Below are 19,898 nucleotides of genomic sequence, written 5' to 3'. Positions count from 1 at the left end.
ACTACCATTATCATTCCCTATTAAAACATCAGTTTTTTTCTTTGACGATCAATAGATTCTTTCAAATTTACTTTAGGTTTTCACAAATGTATCCATCCTGGTAACTGTTTCTGGCTTTCCAGCAATGTGCTCAATTACAACAGAGCATGGGCATTCCCACTATTTAAAATCTGCAAATTAAGCTTGTTTGGTGATGTTCCGTACCCCACCAGGCACAGAAGTAAATACATCAGTCCAAAGAGTATTGCATCTCAAATATATTTGCACACAAAGGTTTGACATATAGATGTGGACCTTCTTCCCACCACTTCTCTCTCATACATGAGGTATTCTTTCTCTGTTACAAACCATATACTGGTCCACTCTTTAATCTGCGGTCCTGATCGGTCATTATGGTCAACTGTTTATACCTTTAGAAAAATTAAACGCTTAATAATTTACTTTTGCTGTTTTAGTCATGCATGATCTCCGACTGGGCGTCTCAAAATCACCAGTCGGCCCCATCAATACTCATCAATACTTCTTAGTGTTCTTAGTGTTTAGTAACACTATTGCTTTTCCGTACAAAGTAGAATCATGAACACAAAGGATAGCTCAGATTCCATTTGCACAGTTTATACCTCTTGGAACGAGATACACATTCAGCTTTTTGGAAACGGAGACTAGCTTGCAGAAAATATTCAGTGGCAGCAGCAGGAACACTAGTAACATTAATGCCAAAATATTTCCTTCATCCATTTTTTTTTAAAATCCAAAAGATGAAATCCAGTATTTATGCCTGAACTGTTAAAAATTAAAAGTACTAATGGGAGCCATACACACCATTTGAATGAAGTTGAAAGCAAAATATCCAAGAAAAGGTCTTACGTCAACTTAATAATGCCAAAAAGTCTATTTTTATACAGAATTAGTCCCGTCTAAGTGAATTTGTAGCTTTTGATTTTGGCAAACAAGATAATTGTCCTTACTCTGCTTTTTTTTCTAAATATTCTAGTTCTGAAAACTCTTTTCCTTGTGATATTTACAGATATCACTATTTTTAAGTCCAACATTATATAGTACTAGTTTACTACTAGCCATTTTTCCAATAATGCAGCCGCCATTAAAAAAAACTTGCACACAAATGCAACATAAAGTTATTTAAAAAAAATGCAGTTAATATGTATAGTAATTCTTGTAGTGCACGACTGGTAAGAAGAAATGCTTGAGAAAAGCAAAATAAACTTAATTAAATCATCTCAGTGTCTCATACTTTTTAATGTTATTACTGGCATCCTCTGGGTTCGAATTTTTACATTTACTGTACACACTTTAATATTTTGCTCAATTACGAAAAAATACAAGGCTATGAGAAAAGCTTGAACTTCTGTTCACATGAAAATGCTAAGCATTTCTCAAGCAGGGCATTCTGTAACTAACATTGTTCGGTCACAGATATGTTTTTATTCTCTTGACATTGTGGTGAGTACAGTTTAGTTTTACAGTAAATATTCTCATCATCTGTTTTAATTTGGTATTTTAATTATCAAAGATCCCTAAGTCCTTTTAATTACACAAAACTGCAAATGTAAACTCTGCCGTCACAAATCGTTTATTTTCCTGACAAAAGTCATGTAGTGTTGAAAATGTTGTTTATCCTACCAAAGTTTCGGCCATACAAGGCTTTCGTCAGGGCAAAATTATATAGAACATGGTGTCAAAAGCCGGTAGCATAATGTGTTGAGATTCATAACTGCAGATGAAAAGCTGCAAAACAACATAAAGTGTGAGGAAAGGAAAATGCAAAATGAGTACAAATAATTTTCCAGTACCACCCCCCATGGGGGCTAAAAACCAGGCCTTATTCAACATTGAGTAGGAGTATTAGAACAGGACGGGACATGACATGGTGGCCTCTGGCTCTTTAAATCTGGTGGCTGCTTGAGAACATAAGTGCGGCTGGCAGCTGAATAGATGTAGCCACGTATTACACTTTTTTGCTCATGCAAAGTGTGCCCAGGCATATAAAGCAAGTGCCTACATACCGCAGCACCTGATCTGCCACTGGAGAAGCAGATCGGGTGAATATGGAGTACTGTAGGCCAACGTCTGACCTCGCATTTTGCCAGTGTGCCAGATGGCCAGTCCAGACCTGATTATTAAACAACAACTAAGCTAGATAGAAAAAAACTAAAGATAAGGATTGCATCCTCACAGTCTTTAATGGGGAGAGATTGTCTGCACATTTACCATTAGCTTTCTATGGCTAAGGACAACCAGAAGATAGTCAGATGCATTAGAAGCACACTTTAAGCCAGCACACAACACTATATATAAAATATTCATATTTAATACAGCAGACCAAGGTCAATCAGAAACTATAGACAGATAAGTCACATAGACAGATAAGTTTGCAAAACATGTTAACTTGTTATTTGGACCTTAATATGATATCCTTGCAGATATTTGCAAGCATTACATAACAAGCTTAAACACAAGATGAAAGCTTGATATAAGGGGATCAGAAACAGAGCTGGTGCAAGGATTACTGATACCTTAGGCAAAACCTCAGGTAGTCACCCACTTGGCTCCACTCCGTTGTAGCCCTTGATCTTTGTGCCCTATCCACTTATCCCAAGTGTGCTCTTCATAAGTGGACTACGATAGGGGTAATACTGGAGTTAAACTGGAGGGAAACTGCAGGGAACGGCAACATCAGCTTCCCTATTATCCCAGTAATCCTCAGTATGCCCCTCCACTTGTTTTTATTTCTCTTCTCTGCACCACTACTCCTCAGATTTCATCTACTTGCAAATAAGAAATGCTACTTAATAACTTCCTAACATAAGTGAATTGTGAGCTCCTTCAATCAGGGCTGTTCCCCATTATTTGTTTCTTTAAGTCCAGATTTTTATGCACTAATTGATATGTGCTATTTAACCATTGTATCGCACTATGGCATGTTATGTTACTGTTATTGTTTATTCCTTTTATTACATTATATACTTTATACACTATATATTCTCTTATTCCCTTTTGCTTTCCGTTCTCCCATTGCAATATAAACTTTGTACATCAGCCAGCTACTTTCCGAGTAGTGATGAATTCAATGACATTTTCAAAGCAGACCCTCTGGAATGTTTAGTCTTAAGAGTTGGCAAGATATTAAATGTCTATAATGTTTATATGAGACTTTTTTTGTACCTGGCTCGTGTTGCCCTGCAGCTTGATAATTACAGATCAACATTCCTCGAAGCTGGCATTGGTAGAAATCGAAAAAGATGTGCACACTTAATGAGTCCAATCTTATATATTTTATATTAATGAGTCGGTTCTTTATATATTTTTACAAAATCATTACACCCACTTAACATAAGCTGTATGGGTATAGCATCTTAAGTTGCTCAATTTTCCCTCCATAACACATAGTTAAACCAATGAGTTGAAAAAGCAACACAAATGTACCATTAATCTAGGGGTTATTCACTAAAGTTCCAGGGCTGTCACGTTGGATGACTTTTTAAGGCAAATTTAAACAGTTGCAAAAAAATGTATTTACCTAATCACAACATCATCTTGACTTGACTACTTTACTAAAGTTGAAATAAGTAGTCACATGAATCCAAATGAAGTGTAAACCTCAGTGCCGGTGACAACACCTTGGGTAAAATATCTTAATTTAGAACCATTAAAAATATATATTTGAATGAAAAATAAAAAAAATAGGTATTATATTTTACCTTTAAAGCCTAATATACCTTGTTTAATCAAATAATTACAGTTAGAAATAAAGAACCATCATGCTTTAGCATCATAAATATTTAAGTATAATGATTGTTGTAAAATCGCCAATTGTCCATATCACATTAGAATATGATTACATAATATGTGGAAATTCTCTGTAATGCTATTTAGTTATCATTATAATACCAGCAATATTGTATGTGAAAAAGTTACACAGCATCTTGCCTCACTGGCAAAATACCATTAGGTATTTAAGAATATGGTAATTACAGAAAAGCTTTTACAAAATCCATTTAACTCAATGGTCTTGATGGCCAGTTCTGCCGTATGATTATGTATTATGTTAAGCAGGCATCATCAATGCCACTGGGTAAAATGAATACAAAATATATGAATCCCACACAGAAGTATAATTGGTTAATTGAACATAATCAGTAAAAACCATCTACTGTTCATTCGCCAGATGTGTAGAACAAGAAACTACAGTATAATCTTACTAAAAGAGAATTGCTACTCATCAGAGCGTAAAATTGAGGAGACGTCATCAACGGCAAATTGTGTAAATCACAGAAAAATGTAATAGGACTGGATATAGCCAAGGAAAAAAGGCATAATCAAGGACTTGTGGCTGTTAATAATACAAATACATAGAAGGAGCCACAGGAGATGGGTTGATATTTGATCAAAAAAAGAATATGGAGGATGACCCAATGGGGGTTATTTAAAAAGATAAGATTGAGCAGGCACAGTACAGATGGCAGTGTTGACTTACAGGTGGTGGGATACAGCTATTGGCAAAATAAACATGGAATGAAAAGCATAATTGAAGGAAATATACCAATATTTAAACAAATGGCTATTACTGTTTAAAGTTACCTAAAACTTCCATAGAACTTTTTGCCAAAGTCTTTATGATCCAGCTAACAACAGTGTGATAGATAAATCAATGGCTGATTGAGCTAACAGAATGAATAACTATTCTTTATTCTGCCATAAAAAAGATGACTCATCTGTTATCTTTGGCAATATTCATTCTACATAATTTAAAATAATTAACTGTTTATTTCTTTTACTGAAAACCTTCCAAAATTGCAAGGTCCCTGAAATGTTATATTTTCTCTCTCAATTTACAAATCATTTAATAAATTATTTGCCTATGTTCAACTGATTTGTACTTTTTTGAAGGTACTTCTATAGTACCGTATTTGCATGTCTTGGACACAAGACAATATTTTTAGGTAATATATATAGGAACAAACGAATATGTAAGCCGCAGATCTCGCCAGCAAAGGTATTTTTCAGATGTGCACAATTCTGTATATGAACAATATTTATGGTCCTTTTCTCATTTGCTTCTTACAGAGGCCTCTTCATTACAATCCATGATCGTGGTCATATTTCCACATTGATGAAGTCATGGCCGGAGAATAATATTAAGGTAGTGTCTGTTTAGTACTGTTCACTTACTACTTATTTTCAGTTTAATTTTTCAACCATACATTTGTAAGAGCAATGTGGGATCTACTGATATATGCATACATGCATTTGAAAGCAGTGCTTAAGCTCTGCACACTAACTAGACATGTTAAATATGTGTTAATGAATTTTCTTGATCTACTTGCCTGCTCTTGCTGTATTTGGCTGAAGTTGTCCCCTTTAGCAGCCAGGTATGAATCACAGCCATAATGCACTATGAGCCGTCGCAGACAGCAGTACATGTGAACACGTTGTAATCAGTAGCACCACTTAGGACATTGTGGCCATCCACCCATTCATGCACAAAACACGTCAATAACCAAGGCCTTAGAGAAAATTGCAGTGTTCTTTTAGTTAAATTATATAATCATCTATGTATTAGCTTTGACTAATATAGTTATAATAAAATATATAAAATATAAGTTTTAATTTTATTTTGAGCCCTATAAAGTGTCACTTTCAAGAACTGCACTTTAGAACCCCCTCAACAGTGCAGAAAATTGCTCATATACTGTACATTAGTTACATAGGTCATTTTTAAAACTCTCATTGTTGAGACATTTCCATACTGCATCGTAGCTACCAGATGAAAAAGCTCTCACATAGCCCAAAGAAATCTGAAAATGCCTAAATCTAGGGCTGAGGATGACAATTTGGCATAATATGCTACAACAAGTGTTGTAAATAGCGGGATTAATGTCTGATTTGGGATTTAGAACATACACACAATATTATGCACAGTAACACTTATATTAAACTGCTATGGGAATTCCAGTTTCTTTGCTGTACCCTGAGAATGTAGCTAAACAGCTAAACACATATGTATTGTTGTTATCCCTATAGCAAATGCCTGCATAGGCCACACATAATAACAGTGCAAAGCAATTTCATAAACCCTGTTTTTGCTTTCCAGGCGGTTGTGGTGACAGATGGAGAGAGGATCCTCGGTCTTGGAGATCTGGGTAGTTATGGTATGGGCATCCCCGTCGGTAAACTGGCACTTTACACAGCATGTGGAGGAGTAAAGCCCCAGGAGTGTCTACCTGTCATGCTGGATGTGGGCACTGATAATCAGGTACCTGATATGCATATGCAAATAGCACACACAGAAAATAAATGTTCTTAGCTCTTTCCCTCTCTTCACTACATTTACCAGTTACATTTATGCATTACCTGTACTTAAATAATCAATTTTCTCAATGATTAGTTCTCCTGCCAGAGTAAGTTCACTGTGAAGGCCATGATGGTTAGGCACAGTGTTCCATAGTGAATATTGCGCAATCATAGTGTATATGGGCCAATTACAAATGAGATCTCTCATCTGCTCAACTGGCTCATGGAGCATGTACAAAGCAGGGTAGAAGGAGCCCAGAATGCAGGACTACTGGAGGTAACAGGAACAGTCCAGAATAGTAGAGATAGGGCACGATAACTAAATCAGGTAGAGGCAGGACGCCAAATAGCGTAATCAGGTCACAGGCAAGGGTCAGGTCCAGGCAGCAATCAAATAGCGTAATCAGGTCACAGGTAAGGGTCAGGTAACGGCTCAAATCAGGATACAAATAGGTAGAGGAGCACAGTACTGGGGACGCTGTGTAGGGCACAGAGCGTCTCAGAATATCTGAGCGCCGACATAAGGGAGCTTGAGGGTTTTATAGAGATCCCAGACGTGGCGTCTGACGTCACGTCTAGATCTCCACCCACTGTTCCGCCCCCAACCACCTCTTCCCTGTGAGACGGCACAAGAGGTGCCGCCCCTCCAGGGGAAGCCCCTACCCCCACTCCTCCCCCTCCCTCCTGCACACCGTTAGCAGGAGGAGAGGAACTAGGGGCGGCGTGCTGGAGCACCGCCCCCTCCATGGGGACCCGAATAGCGTCGCCGGCGTGTTCCCCGGCTCCCCGCGTGGACGCGGGGAGTGAAGAACACATCGCCCGAGACGGCGGCAGGGACTGGGAACCTGCCGCGAGCAGACGCGCTCTGCCACGGGAGGTAAGTCCTGGACCTCGAACGGCACGTACCGTCCGGCGTACGGTACGTGCCTTACACCTGGAGAGCCAGATTGCCCAATATGGCAACCATCATCTAATCACATTATTTGGAGATGAAGTATTGCTGGCTCACATATTTAGCAGAGAAGTACACAACCCCACCCCCAAAAAAAACATATATGGTTTTGTTCTCACTCTGTTACAGATTGACAATATATTATTATTCCAAAATATGTAAACAGTCTGTGCTTACCCAATAGTGAGTCCTCTTACAATAACGCAAAAGAAACCACAACTTCTGTGGGTAATAAAGTAGGAGTTCTGTAATGGAAAAAGACTTTGGGAACAAATGTTCAGTATTCGGCTAACTTATTATTTGAAATTATTTAGTGCCATCTGTGAAAAACTAAGTACAACTTATGATTCAATAGCTTGTAAACCCACTTTTAGCAGCAATAACTTTATCAGTCTCTCACATCGCAGTGGAGGAATTTTCACCAACTTTTCTTTTTAATGTTGCTCCAGTTCAGTGAGGTTTGTGGCCATTTGTCTATGCACAACTCTCTTAAGGTCCTAGTACAGTATTTCAATGGGGTTGATGTCTAGAGTTTGATTGGGCCAATGCAACACCTTAATTCTTGTCCTTTTCAGCCATTCTTTGCTGAATAATTATCCTGTTGGATACCCCAATTTCAGCCAAGCTTTAGCTATTGGACAGATGGCCTCCCATTTGACTCTAAAATACTTTGGTAAACAGAGTCATTCATGGTAGACTCAATGACTGCAAGGTTCCCAGGTGCTGTGACTGCAAAATAAGCAGAAAATTATAACCCCTTAAGCACCGTGCTTGACAGCTGATATGAGGTGTTTGTGCTGATATGCTATGTTTGGTTTTGGCCTAATGTGGCACTGTGCACAATGGCGGAACATCTTCACTTTGGTGTTGTCTGTCGGAAGGAAATTGTTCCAGGGTTCTTGTGGTGTGTTCAGATGCAAGTTTGCAAACCTAAGCCGTGCTGTAGTGTTCTTTTTAGAGAGAAGAGGCTTTCTTGTATTGTCATAAACTTTAATATTGAACATGCTACCTGAGGCCTGGAGAGATGTAACTCTTGTTAGTCTGAGCATTGCATGGTCTGACCTTGGGGTGAATTTACTGGGAACATTATCAACTGTCTTGAATGTTTTTCACTTTGAATAATCTTTCTCACTGTGGAAATAGCTTTACAACCCTTCCAAGACTGATGGGCTGCAAGAATTGCTTCTCTAAGATCATTGCTGTCATCTTTCTTGGCATTGTGTTAACACATACTTGAATGCTCCAGATCAGCAAACTGCTAAAACTTTGGCTTTTATAGAGGTGGTCACATATGCTGATGATCAATTACACAAGGGCATTTAATTAGCAACACCTGTTTACTACTTAATTAGTAATAACGCTCGATTCCCATGGAAGCAGTAAGGGTGTGCTTAGGTTTTCACACATTAATTCTCCATTTTGGCTTTAGTTTTGTTGACACGGTGTAATATGTCATGTGTTTACCTAATATGTGTTTACCTAATATATAATAATAATATGTATTTACCTAATATTTAGTTAATAAGTTATTTGATTTAATTTGTGGTAATTAAAGGGGATGATTTCCAGATTAAAAGGTGCTAGGTCATGCTATTTTGGGCCATCAACCAGTTTTGTGCAAATTATGTTCTCCTCTGGCTTGCCAGCATTCCAACACTAGCCAAATGCATGCTGACAAGCACTGGGAGCTGCCTACCTGTTTTGCAGGAAAAGATCCAGGTTAACAAACTGCCATGACCTTTCTAATATAATTACTAAATACTAATTTGCAAGTTAAAGCAAAATGAATCATGGGTTGCTGAAAACAGATTTAGAAAATAATCACTAGTATGCACTTAGATGATCAGCTGTGATCTTCAACCGGAACTATTGGCAAGTTTCTTTAAAGAGAAATCTTCTCTGACTGATCTCTACTCCAAAAGGAGATGCCTATGGGCCTGCAAATAAAAGGAATACTTTCAAACAACAGGAAACAAAACCAATTTTATTACTATGCTACATTTCAGTATTTATAATTCACAAAGCTAAATATTTATTTTTACATGGTACTTCACCTTTAATTCTTTTGAGAGTACTAGATACTAAAAGAGTGTGGAGAAATTGGGAAAAAACATAGTAAATACACATCAGTTTTCAGAGGGCTTGCGCTAACAAGGAGTATTTACAAGATTTATATTATATAATAGAAATCTACTAATTACAAAATAAAAGATCAAATGTGCCCCTATATAAAGGAAAATGTAATATGTTTCCTTTTTTTAAAACTCCAGATAAAGTTAAATTCCAGATTACTAATATATTTTAAATTAAAGTATCACAGTTAATTATTCACGTTTTTCTCCATGTTATTACATTTGTGATTATCTTGAAAGTATTTATATACTTATGTGTTCCAAATCTCTTGTCTTGAAACACCCTATTGTTTATCCAATGTATGCAACAAGTAAGTACATTCTGCCAAGTAAAATACAGAATATTCGTTTTTGTTCTCATAAAAAAAATCTTAAGCAATTAATATATAAAAACGATGTACAGCATCCCTAATATTTTGAAGGTTACCAACTTATTTTTCAAAATAGTACCTAAAATACCTTGCTTATAGGATTGGGAGAGACATCTTGGCAACTTGTATATGAGTCAATATACTAGATGTTTTCAGGGTGTTAGCATGCAAAAGCAAGCAACTGAAGTCATGTCTAGTGTGATGAGTTAGCCACTCAAATTCTTGTTTATTGGGCCCGAAAACATTGCCTTTACAGTTGTTGATATTGTCATAATTTTGCCTAACTAAAATATTAATTTGTTATTATTTACAAATACCCTTAGCTGTGGGAGCATATTTTCAAGTAGAAAAGTCACAAGGTATTTGCCCATATCATTTTCAACAGGATCTCCACAGTCTGCCCCAACAGACAACTAGTACTTGAGTATAACGCTCTAAGCCTTGATAGCTGCAAAAGCCAAGATTTTTCCATATCTCTGCATTAGCACAGGAAGCTCCATCACACTATTTATAATAATTTGGATGACTTGTCTTTATGGTCTGTTTGAACCCTTGACATCTGTAGAATAGCGTCTCTGACAATTATGTGCGCATATTTCAATTGACCAATGAAATAAAATTGTGTACTATTACAAATATTACAAAATAGTTTGATAAAACTTGATGCTTTTTTAAGTCGCTTTAATTTAAGTTAATTTTTTACCTTTTTATGTGCAAAAATGTATCAATTGGATTTATACACAGGACAAAAATAGATACAATTGTAATGTGGTATGCTCAGATGGATGCAGGCATCTTCAATGAAAGCGTGGTGGTAATGGCATCAAATGTAAAAGTCTTCACCGTTATCAGCATCACACCGTTAGTACTCAGCTTTTTCCAGTGCTAATCATTTTGTACATAGAGGCAGACATTGTGTCACCAGTTTTTTGACAGAAGAACTTTAATACTTAACCTACATAAATATTAACTCCTGGTTCTTGTTGGAGAACCATTCAAGGACTTTTATTGTTAACATGGCTTTTGCATAAATTATGTCTAGTACTCTTGATTCAGTATTAACTATGTCCAATTTTAAGGGCATTTTATATTTTTGGTTAGTGACTGTTAAATAAATTATCTTGTCACCAAAGGTCGCTACATGATTTTTCAGCGCAAAATTAGCTCAGGAAATTGTTTAACTGTGATTATAATCTGTTTAGCAGATGTTTATATATCACTGTATGCTGTTAACCTGAATGCAAAAGAGAAAATGTCTGCAAAATATCATCCTCATCCAACATTGGATATTTTTTTGGCACAACAAAGATTATTTCAGCATGAGGTGCTTAAATATAGCCATATGGATAAATCTGCAATAAATTAAAAGTTGGAGGGATTTTTCAATAGAGAAAACATTTTAAATTATTGTGTATTGTGCTTATTACTCAATTACTAAAAGAGACTACATAGTATCAAATGACATTATTTTAAATAACATTATGTGACCTCACTGTACAAATATAACTAGACTCATGGGACCCAAGGTCTAAAGATTTTCAAGCCCCTACTGCTACGGTTGTTCATCTCCGCAAAACCAGCTATATGTGTTTGCTGTGTGATAATGTATTTATCTTATTGTTCAGTGTAGACAACAAGCTCTACATGTTTATATGTGATATCCTCTCCCAGAGCTTGCTTGCAGGGATGTTCTCCGAAACACCAGGACCTACATCAAGGATAGACTCTTCCTTGTGATCTATGCTGGAACATGATGTTACATCCAGGAGCTTCGTCACAGAAGGACATGCGAGGGGAAGTCATACCGTGGAGGTTGTGATGCCTAGGCACAGGTTTCTGTAGTGAAAATGCAGTTAAAATGCATCTCTGATCGCTTCAACCAGCATTGGTGTTCAGCCCCTGGTAGTGCAGAATAAGGGCCAGTAGCCTTTACAAGAATAGGCCACTGACCTCTTCCACAAGCCTTTTTAAAAGTATCATTAAACAAGGTAACAGTTGTTAAGCCAGCTATATGCTTCTTTCCTGGCATCCCTTCTTATTCTGTGAGTACTTTAGCATACATTTTTTAGAAACAAAATAAATAACAAAATACATTAACCTGGTGTACCAACTGCAGCCATCCTCATGTGTGATCTGATGATTCATTCTGCCAATTGGCTATTTGAAATCAATAAGAATCCTGAGTTTGAATCTCACCAGCACTGAAGCTGAGTGGAGGTGGATGGAGAGGTGTTCTGCCGAATCCCTCCATGCACTTGCAACAGGGTCCCACGAAAATCTAAAGGGACCAAACAGCTATCATAAGCAATAAGGTGCATGTGATGACTGGGAACAGTTGTGGACCAAATTCATTGTGCATCAACCTTATTATTAAATAAATGTTTGACATTTACAGGAGTAAAGGGCTTCATGATCATAGTAAAAAAGGAGAATCAAAATGAAACAAAAAGCAGCCATGCTGCAAACTGTTCTGTTAAAAAATCCAGATCCTAATCAGCCATATCAATTTATATGTTTACAACTCACATTACCTAATGAAGAAGTTTTGTGTTTTGAGAATCACTTGTCGGTTTGCTTTGTTAGATTCACTAGATGTTTCAACAGAAGGTTTTTCTCTATTTAAAGCAGATTCTCATGGAGTAGTGCCACACCAAGACAACCCATACATCTTGCAAAAATTGAAGTTAACATTTATGTAATAATATACTAAGGCATCAATTAAATTTTTTAGCAGTGCTTGGCACGAGAATATTCCTATCTGTATGCAAATGTAACATCATGCCTGTGATTATCACAGCTGGGTGTACAACAAAAATGTAGACTCCATCAAGATTTATTGATTGCTTAATCCACTGGAATTAATATGGTCTAGCAGGGACAGACAAATAAACCAACTACAGTCAACAGGATTTCATTGTGAGTTAATGGAAAAACCTTCATAGGCATAGCCAGAATTAAGATTAATTGGATTAAAATGGGTGGACTTTATCGGCGTAAAGTTGTATGTTTCTATTCAGAGCTCTTTCTATTTTACAAAACAATTCACAAAAATCTATTCAATCCTTAAGAAAAGGACTCTTCTTTTATTGATTATAAGGAAGAGGGATTATTTGACATATCTATAAAAACAAAGGAGCCAAATGAGGAAGGAATGATCAAGACCAATACGATGTGTGTCCTCACATGACTCTCTTTCTGATAAAAGTCTAATCTTACACAGTTCTATTATTACCCATGAAATAAATCATTATATGTTCGAGCAATATTCTTCGATAAGGCCTTTTCTAAAAACTGGAACTATGTAGACGCGCGCCCATGTCCTGCATAATTGATCTGTAACATTGTGGCTTATGCTGAGAACTTCTCTCAATTAGTGTTTATCACATAACTTAATTACATAATAGCACCTAATTACATAATTCACATTTTATTTCTGTAAGCACAAGCAACCACAAAAGTGACAACATTTAAAGATATTCCTAGAGGCTACTTCCTTTGAGGAAATATGATGTTCCTAAGCAAAGGCTACCTCAATACAAGCAAAGCAAAGGTGATTGCAAACATAATATTTGTTGCCTTTGCATCTAAAATAAGGATTTATTTATTTAGCATATATACCCATCATTTAAATGATAAGCCAAACAAGCATTTTAGGTTGCGTTCTTTCTTTTGTAAGTATTGAGGTCAGCTGTATTAAGAAGAGAGTTGTATATTGCACTAGATAATTGTGCAATAAATTGGTTAAATTTTCAGCATTCCTATGATCAACCATGCAGTGATTGAAAGCAACATTAGGCTAAACTAGTAGAAGCGGAAACAGGGTCAATGTGAAAAAATATTTTTTAAATATATATATATATATATATATATATATGTATATATAATTTTTCTTCCACCCTGCATCTTTTTTACGACTAGTTTTGGGATATAACGTAATTTTCCAGCTCTCAGCCCAAATATCACAAGGAGCTGCCCTTCATCAGGCCTTCACTGGAAGAGGTTATCAACTTATCACAAATAAAATGTAGAGTATGTTGCCTAAATTACAATGATCCCAAAAAATACATTATCATATAGGAAAAGTGTATACCTGGTTTTGGGGTGATTTATAACCACAACAGAAGGGGTCTTGAATGATATAAGCATGATTCTACACATGAAATTAGTAAAACAATATTGCAATAGAGCAAACATCTATATATGCCATGGTTTCTTTGTATGATATGTAATCTATGATGTAATCAAGTACTTTAACTGATAAAAATGTTACTTAACACAATGATTTGATGTTGCCTTTAAGCCCCACCAACCATGACCAGCGATTCCCACAATGATATGCCTTTTATTTGTATTTCTTGTGGACATCACGGCAAAGTGGGTCAAACCTTGCAAAAATGAGTAAAACATGTGAAGAAGCTAATTTTACAAAATGTATACATTATTTGAACAATTCGTTCTATTTTTCAATAGGATTTATTAAGGGACCCCCTATATATTGGATTAAGACACAAAAGGATTAGAGGAAAACCTTATGATGATCTGTTGGAGGAGTTCATGAAAGCTGTGACAGACAGGTAAGGAAGAATAGCATTTTGCTATAACATAACTTATTCTATATAACAGAACATGGCATTTTCATTTGTAAAGTCATCTTTATCATTGGCATGGGTATGAATCAAATATGCCTAACTTTTAGTTGTACGTGTAAAAAAGGCTATTGTCCATAAACTGGTAAGAGCTCTGTAGAGCAATGTAGAACTATAGAGTCTCTTAATTTGCAATGCATAGACTTTGGTAAGCAACGACTATTTAAAAGCAACTGGTCCTGGTTCTGAGGTAAGAGAGTTTTAGTGACTGCTTATGGTATTGCTTGAACTGTCAATGCTTATTTACGGTTAAAAGTCGAGTGCATATCTATATTGAATACAATAGGAAATTAGTGTGAATAAACTGGATATACGATAACTGAAAGGGATCAGCATATGTAGAATTAATTATTGGTTCATGGATCATTAATCACAGTAACCCAACAGGAGAATGAGTAAAAATCTTGTTCCTGCATCACCAATTAACCCTAAGCTTTATACTTAGTAGCAGGGAAGGTATCACAGTTGTAAGAAAAACTGGAGTGTGTCTAAGTGGTTTTTGCTGAAAGATAATACCCATATTATAACTAACCAGCTGTCTAACATGTTATTATAAAATAGCTTAAAAGGTACACGCAAATATAAAATGTTACTTCATTGACAGAGAACCCCTTTGTTTCAGTTCCTATCTGGAAATGGGAAAGAATGTGCTGGCATCGTATTATTTTAGGTTTCTAATATCTTTTCTATAAGCTATATTTGGACTGCTGGTTACATAGGAGGAGGCACATTCTTTCGTTGAAAATATGAGAAGAAACTATTTGTCAAAGCTTTAAGCCATATTGAAAAGTCTGGGAATAAAGTTGAGTTATATTTACAGTGAACGGAAAATCTTGCCAGGATAAGGGTTCATGTTGATGTGGCAGGGAAGTGCAGAATTTCAAGTAAGGCGGTTTTGTGTTTTTAACCCTTTGGAATACTTGGAGAAAAATATTGGTTATTAGCATTTCTTGGTATGATTGTAATTTGTGGTCTTGTGTGTTTTTTCTTTGGCTCTAGCAGTGTTAAATATGTAAATGCTAGGCGGTTTTAAGAAGATTAGGCAGCTGCTCAGGGCCCTCATTGATCAAAGGAACACCCTTGGAGGCTGTGAAAGGGATGAGAGATCACTCATAAAGTTATATCAGTAGGATATTTATTTCTTCAACTGCTGATCATCAGTTATTGTGTTACTTTTTATATAATAACTATTTTAATCATCGGTATATCAGGTAGGCCCTTACCTTTTATTCACATAGGGCCCCTAAAAACCCAGAGCCATTCCTGTTGACACTAATCCTTGTGCATATTAAGGACTAAATAATTTGTAGGTGTATTAACGCAAAAGTGCAAAAAATTGCATATATTTCTTAATCTGCCTCTGTCACCTTGTCATTGGTATTCATGGTGAGCTCCTGCTAAGGGAAGAAGTCTTGTTTGATTGGTATAAGATAGAAATTGCCAATTTCCAGAAGTATAGCAGATATGGGGTTTTATGTGTAAAAGGAGATTTAAAACGTTGTCTTATTATCATAACAGCCAATGATATAGCTCAATCAGCAGGAATATTTGTTTAATGTTAAGCTGATAAGACAAATTTTACTTTTCCCCCCCTAAAAATGTATACTTTTCTAAAAGAGAATGATGCTTGCATGGGCTATTAACAAAGGCAAGGAAAAAACAAACAAATCAAACACAAAAAAACAAAAACAAAATGGCACTTTCTGCTAAACAGCAAAGAAGCAAAATAACAAGTACTGGGCCATATTCATAAAAAAGCAGTTCTGGAAAAAGCTCTGACTATAGGAAAATCAACAAGAACATTCCATTCTCAACAGTATGGCCTATTGTACAGAATGTCAAATAAATACACATCAGAATGATAATTCGTGGGAAGTTTCTAGACTCTTTAATCATTTACTGTCCCATGTAGCCTTATCAGCAAAGAATGTATTTTAAAATACTTTCTAAATAATTTACTATGCATTCTTTACCCGTGTCTGTTTGGCTGCCATCAGCAGGAAAAGAGGCAAATGTATAGGAGGGATTCTGCAGAATCCATCCACACATTTGCATGGGGGAGATGGTCATTTAAAGGGGATACTCAACTATCATACACTCACTGGCAACTTTATTATGTACACCTTGCTAGTACCGGATGGGACCTACAAGGTGTTGGAAACATTCCTCAGAGATTTTGGTCCATATGGACATGATGGCATCACGCAGTTGCTGCAGATTTGTTGGCTGCGCATCTATGATGTGAATCTCCCATCCACCACATCCCAAAGTTGCTCTATTGGATTGAGATCTGGTGACTGTGGAGGCCAGATCTCATTGTCATGTTCAAGAAACCAGTTTGAGATGATGTGAGCTTTGTGACATGGTGCATTATCCTGCTGGATGTAGCCATCAGAATATGGGTACACTGTGGTCATAAAGGGATGGACATGATCAGCAACAATAGGCAGTCTGTCGCGTTTAAACAATTCTCAATTTGTACTAAGGGGCCCAAAGTGTGCCAAGAAATTGTCCCCCACACCATTGCACCACCACCACCAGCCTGAAGTATTGATACAAGACTTGTTTACGCCAAATTCTGACCCTGCCATCTGAATGTCGCAGCTGGAATTGAGACTCATCAGACCAGGCAACGTTCTTCCAGTCTTCCATAGTCCAATTTTGGTGAGCCTGTGCGAATTGTAGCCTTATACACACAATATAGGGTTGAGATTGTTTTCATATGTGTACCCAAGTAACATTTTCAATAAAAATATTTAAAAAGAAAACAAAAAAAACAATTACAGATTAAGTCTGAAAAAAGCAACAGAAGCAATTTTTAAAGTTAACAACTATAAGAATAACAGTTATATTTATTCTCCCCTGATGTGCTAGATAAGAGGAACTGGAGATGGATGTGAGTTTATCATTTCATGTACTGTCAGGAATCTAATATGTAACCATAAAAGATGGGGTTTTCCCTTACTAATTATCTTTGTTACCAAGGTCGGGACAGAATCTGCTATTGCAGGGCTAGATTAGGCTGGCAAGTTAAAAAAATATAGTCTAATATTTACCATATGTTTTAAACCATGTGACATGTACTATGGTATGATCTATGTAATGGGAATAATCTGTGCAAATATTGTGAGAATGCATAAATATTGTCAGAAAGAATAATGTGTTAAATGATATACTGTTTCGATCCAATCTTCTATTAAATTACAACCCAGAGGAAGAAGTCATTGTGTTTTTGGTTCTGCGGAAATAAAAAAGGCATTTTACTCTTAGTATGCTTATTTTACATCACAAAGAGCCTGTCTCACACAGCATAGCAGAGGAGACACTGGTGAAAGGCAGGACTGTGCGACCTCAGGAGAGTTATTTGTCCTCCAACTGGTTCCTTGGGTTGCGTATTTTGGGTTTGAGCGCCTGTGGGACTTTAAGATGATCCTCCAAGACTGGGGACTAACTCCAAGGGTACACACAGGTAGAACCAAACAAGTCTTGAGCAGGGAGTTAAACAAGCCAGTGTCAAGAAGTGTTCAAAGTAGTTGAAAGGTTAACAAGTTACAGTCAAGGATCCAAGAAACAGTAGCATAGGAACAGGAGAACAAACTGGGATAGAATGCACAACGGCAAAACATAGGTAAGACAATCAGAGGGCAAGGTGCAATGGTTTATGTAGTGTTAGAGGCAGAAAAGGCTCCACTCCACATTTCAAATTTGCTGCCAAATTGAAATAGGAGTGAGGCCACTCTGTTCGTTCTTTTAATCGTGGCCATCTTGGTTGTGGTGCAACTATGCGCAAGGCTGCAAACGCACATCTTTAGACCAATAAAGTACACTTTCTGCAAGGTATCAGTAACATTTCTACCCAATTAGTACCCAGGCTTGGATTTAATCCTCAAGCTTCTACACCAAAAAAGTACCATCATCCCAACTCCTGAATTAGATTTCCAACCAGACAGACTTTACATGAGTCTAGAGCATAATGGTTTTAGCGCTAATGTAGGAATCAAAAGTGCAATTTTCATCAAATACCTTTTACGCCATTTACAGCTAACTGGATTCTGGATTCCTCACCACATAAAAAAGTATTTGGGTGAAGAACCTCTATGAAAGTTACTTGTTGCCATATCTGCAAAAGAGCCAGCAAAGTTTTCCTTCTCAACAACAAGTTGGCTTAAGAAACTATGGTTTGTCTCAATAACAACTCATATTAAAGTATGATATTATTATTGTTTTAAAAAAATTGCCATTTACATTTTTATATAATATTAGGCACACATATGTAAATCTACTATTTTAACTTCATAATGTACATGAGTTACAGAAATCAAACTAATCAAATGTTAGTTTTGTTATTTATGTTTCAAATGACTTAACTAAGTTACATATATGGAGATATTAACAATGTGCGATCAAGTTATCTTAAAAGCCCTGTTCTATAGAGATGGGCAAGCTGGCCATTCCAAAACAAATAAGTTCATCTGAGATGTTCTTACTTGCATGACACATATTCTCTAATTTGGTTAGAAAAATGGAAGGAGACAACTTTAAAGTAGATTTCTTGAACTATGGAATGAAAAAAATATTTTGGTTGATATCTTAAAAGTATCATGTGGGATGCAAGTTCATCTTCATTTGCCAACTTTGCAATGCAAATTCAAAATTAGGTAGTTTTGACATCAATTCAAAAGTTAGGTAACTTCATGACCAGCTATTTTTCCCACCACAGTGGACTGTGGTCATCTGGCACACTGGGCAAATGACCAGCTGCACCTTGTGATTGAGCTTGCGGCCCTGGTGACCGAAGCTTTTCTGCCATTATTATTATATGTTTGTTCAACAACCCATACTCGCACGATTTATATATTTTTTTAAAGGACACAGATGGCTTTCTTTTCTTATCATTTCTATACAGTATGTTATTTTAAAAAAAATCACATTTTGTAATTTTACTTAGGACTTCTTTCACAATAGAGGTGCCACTTGTAGTATTGTTATTATTATTACCTTTTTTTTTAAAGTTTTTTTAATTGGAGATCCAGTGTGGTCTTTATAGACCGTAAGGATCCATTTTGTAACCAGATGGTACTGCATGTGATATGGTGTATCTATTTTTACATATATATATTTAAGCTACTGCTTAAAAGTTGGGGGTCACAGCTGTTTTCATGGAAAACAAGGAAATTGGAATGTGCCATCGGAACAGAGGAGTGATGGTTGCGCATAAAGTGTTTCTGTACGCATATAAAGAAGTCTCATTGCCATTACTGTACAGAGCCAGCGATAAGGCCTTATGCTGACAGGGGAGACTCCAAGTCTCCAATCGCCTGTGTTCCTGGCCGGTGCAAAGATTTTAGGACATTCTGTTGCGTCCTATAGGTCATCTAGCACGTGATCATTAAGGTGCAGTAGTGCGTTAAGGTTAAGTGTCTAATTTTAGTGAATATTGCATAAATTTTAGTGAATTTAGTAAATATTCTTCTCTAGTCCTTGT

General features: G+C 36.5%; 1 protein-coding gene across 1 annotated transcript in view; it reads left to right on the top strand.

Annotated features, from left to right (window-relative positions):
* The window catches only part of LOC149302472 (NADP-dependent malic enzyme-like), a 125,101-nt gene that overhangs the window by 52,285 nt on the left and 52,918 nt on the right, over positions 1 to 19,898 (top strand). The window contains exons 5-7 of the mRNA XM_089482557.1: positions 5,086 to 5,161; positions 6,113 to 6,274; positions 14,238 to 14,341. Coding sequence (XP_089338683.1) covers positions 5,086 to 5,161; positions 6,113 to 6,274; positions 14,238 to 14,341 — 342 coding nt within the window. The remainder of the gene's footprint in view (positions 1 to 5,085; positions 5,162 to 6,112; positions 6,275 to 14,237; positions 14,342 to 19,898) is intronic.

Source organism: Sceloporus occidentalis, unplaced genomic scaffold, assembly GCF_023333645.1.
Source record: "Sceloporus occidentalis isolate IW3139 unplaced genomic scaffold, rSceOcc1.0.p SCAF_19, whole genome shotgun sequence".
Classification (NCBI taxonomy): domain Eukaryota; kingdom Metazoa; phylum Chordata; class Lepidosauria; order Squamata; family Phrynosomatidae; genus Sceloporus; species Sceloporus occidentalis.
The sequence above is the reverse complement of the archived record's forward strand: the minus strand, read 5'-3'. Positions and strand labels throughout refer to the sequence as shown.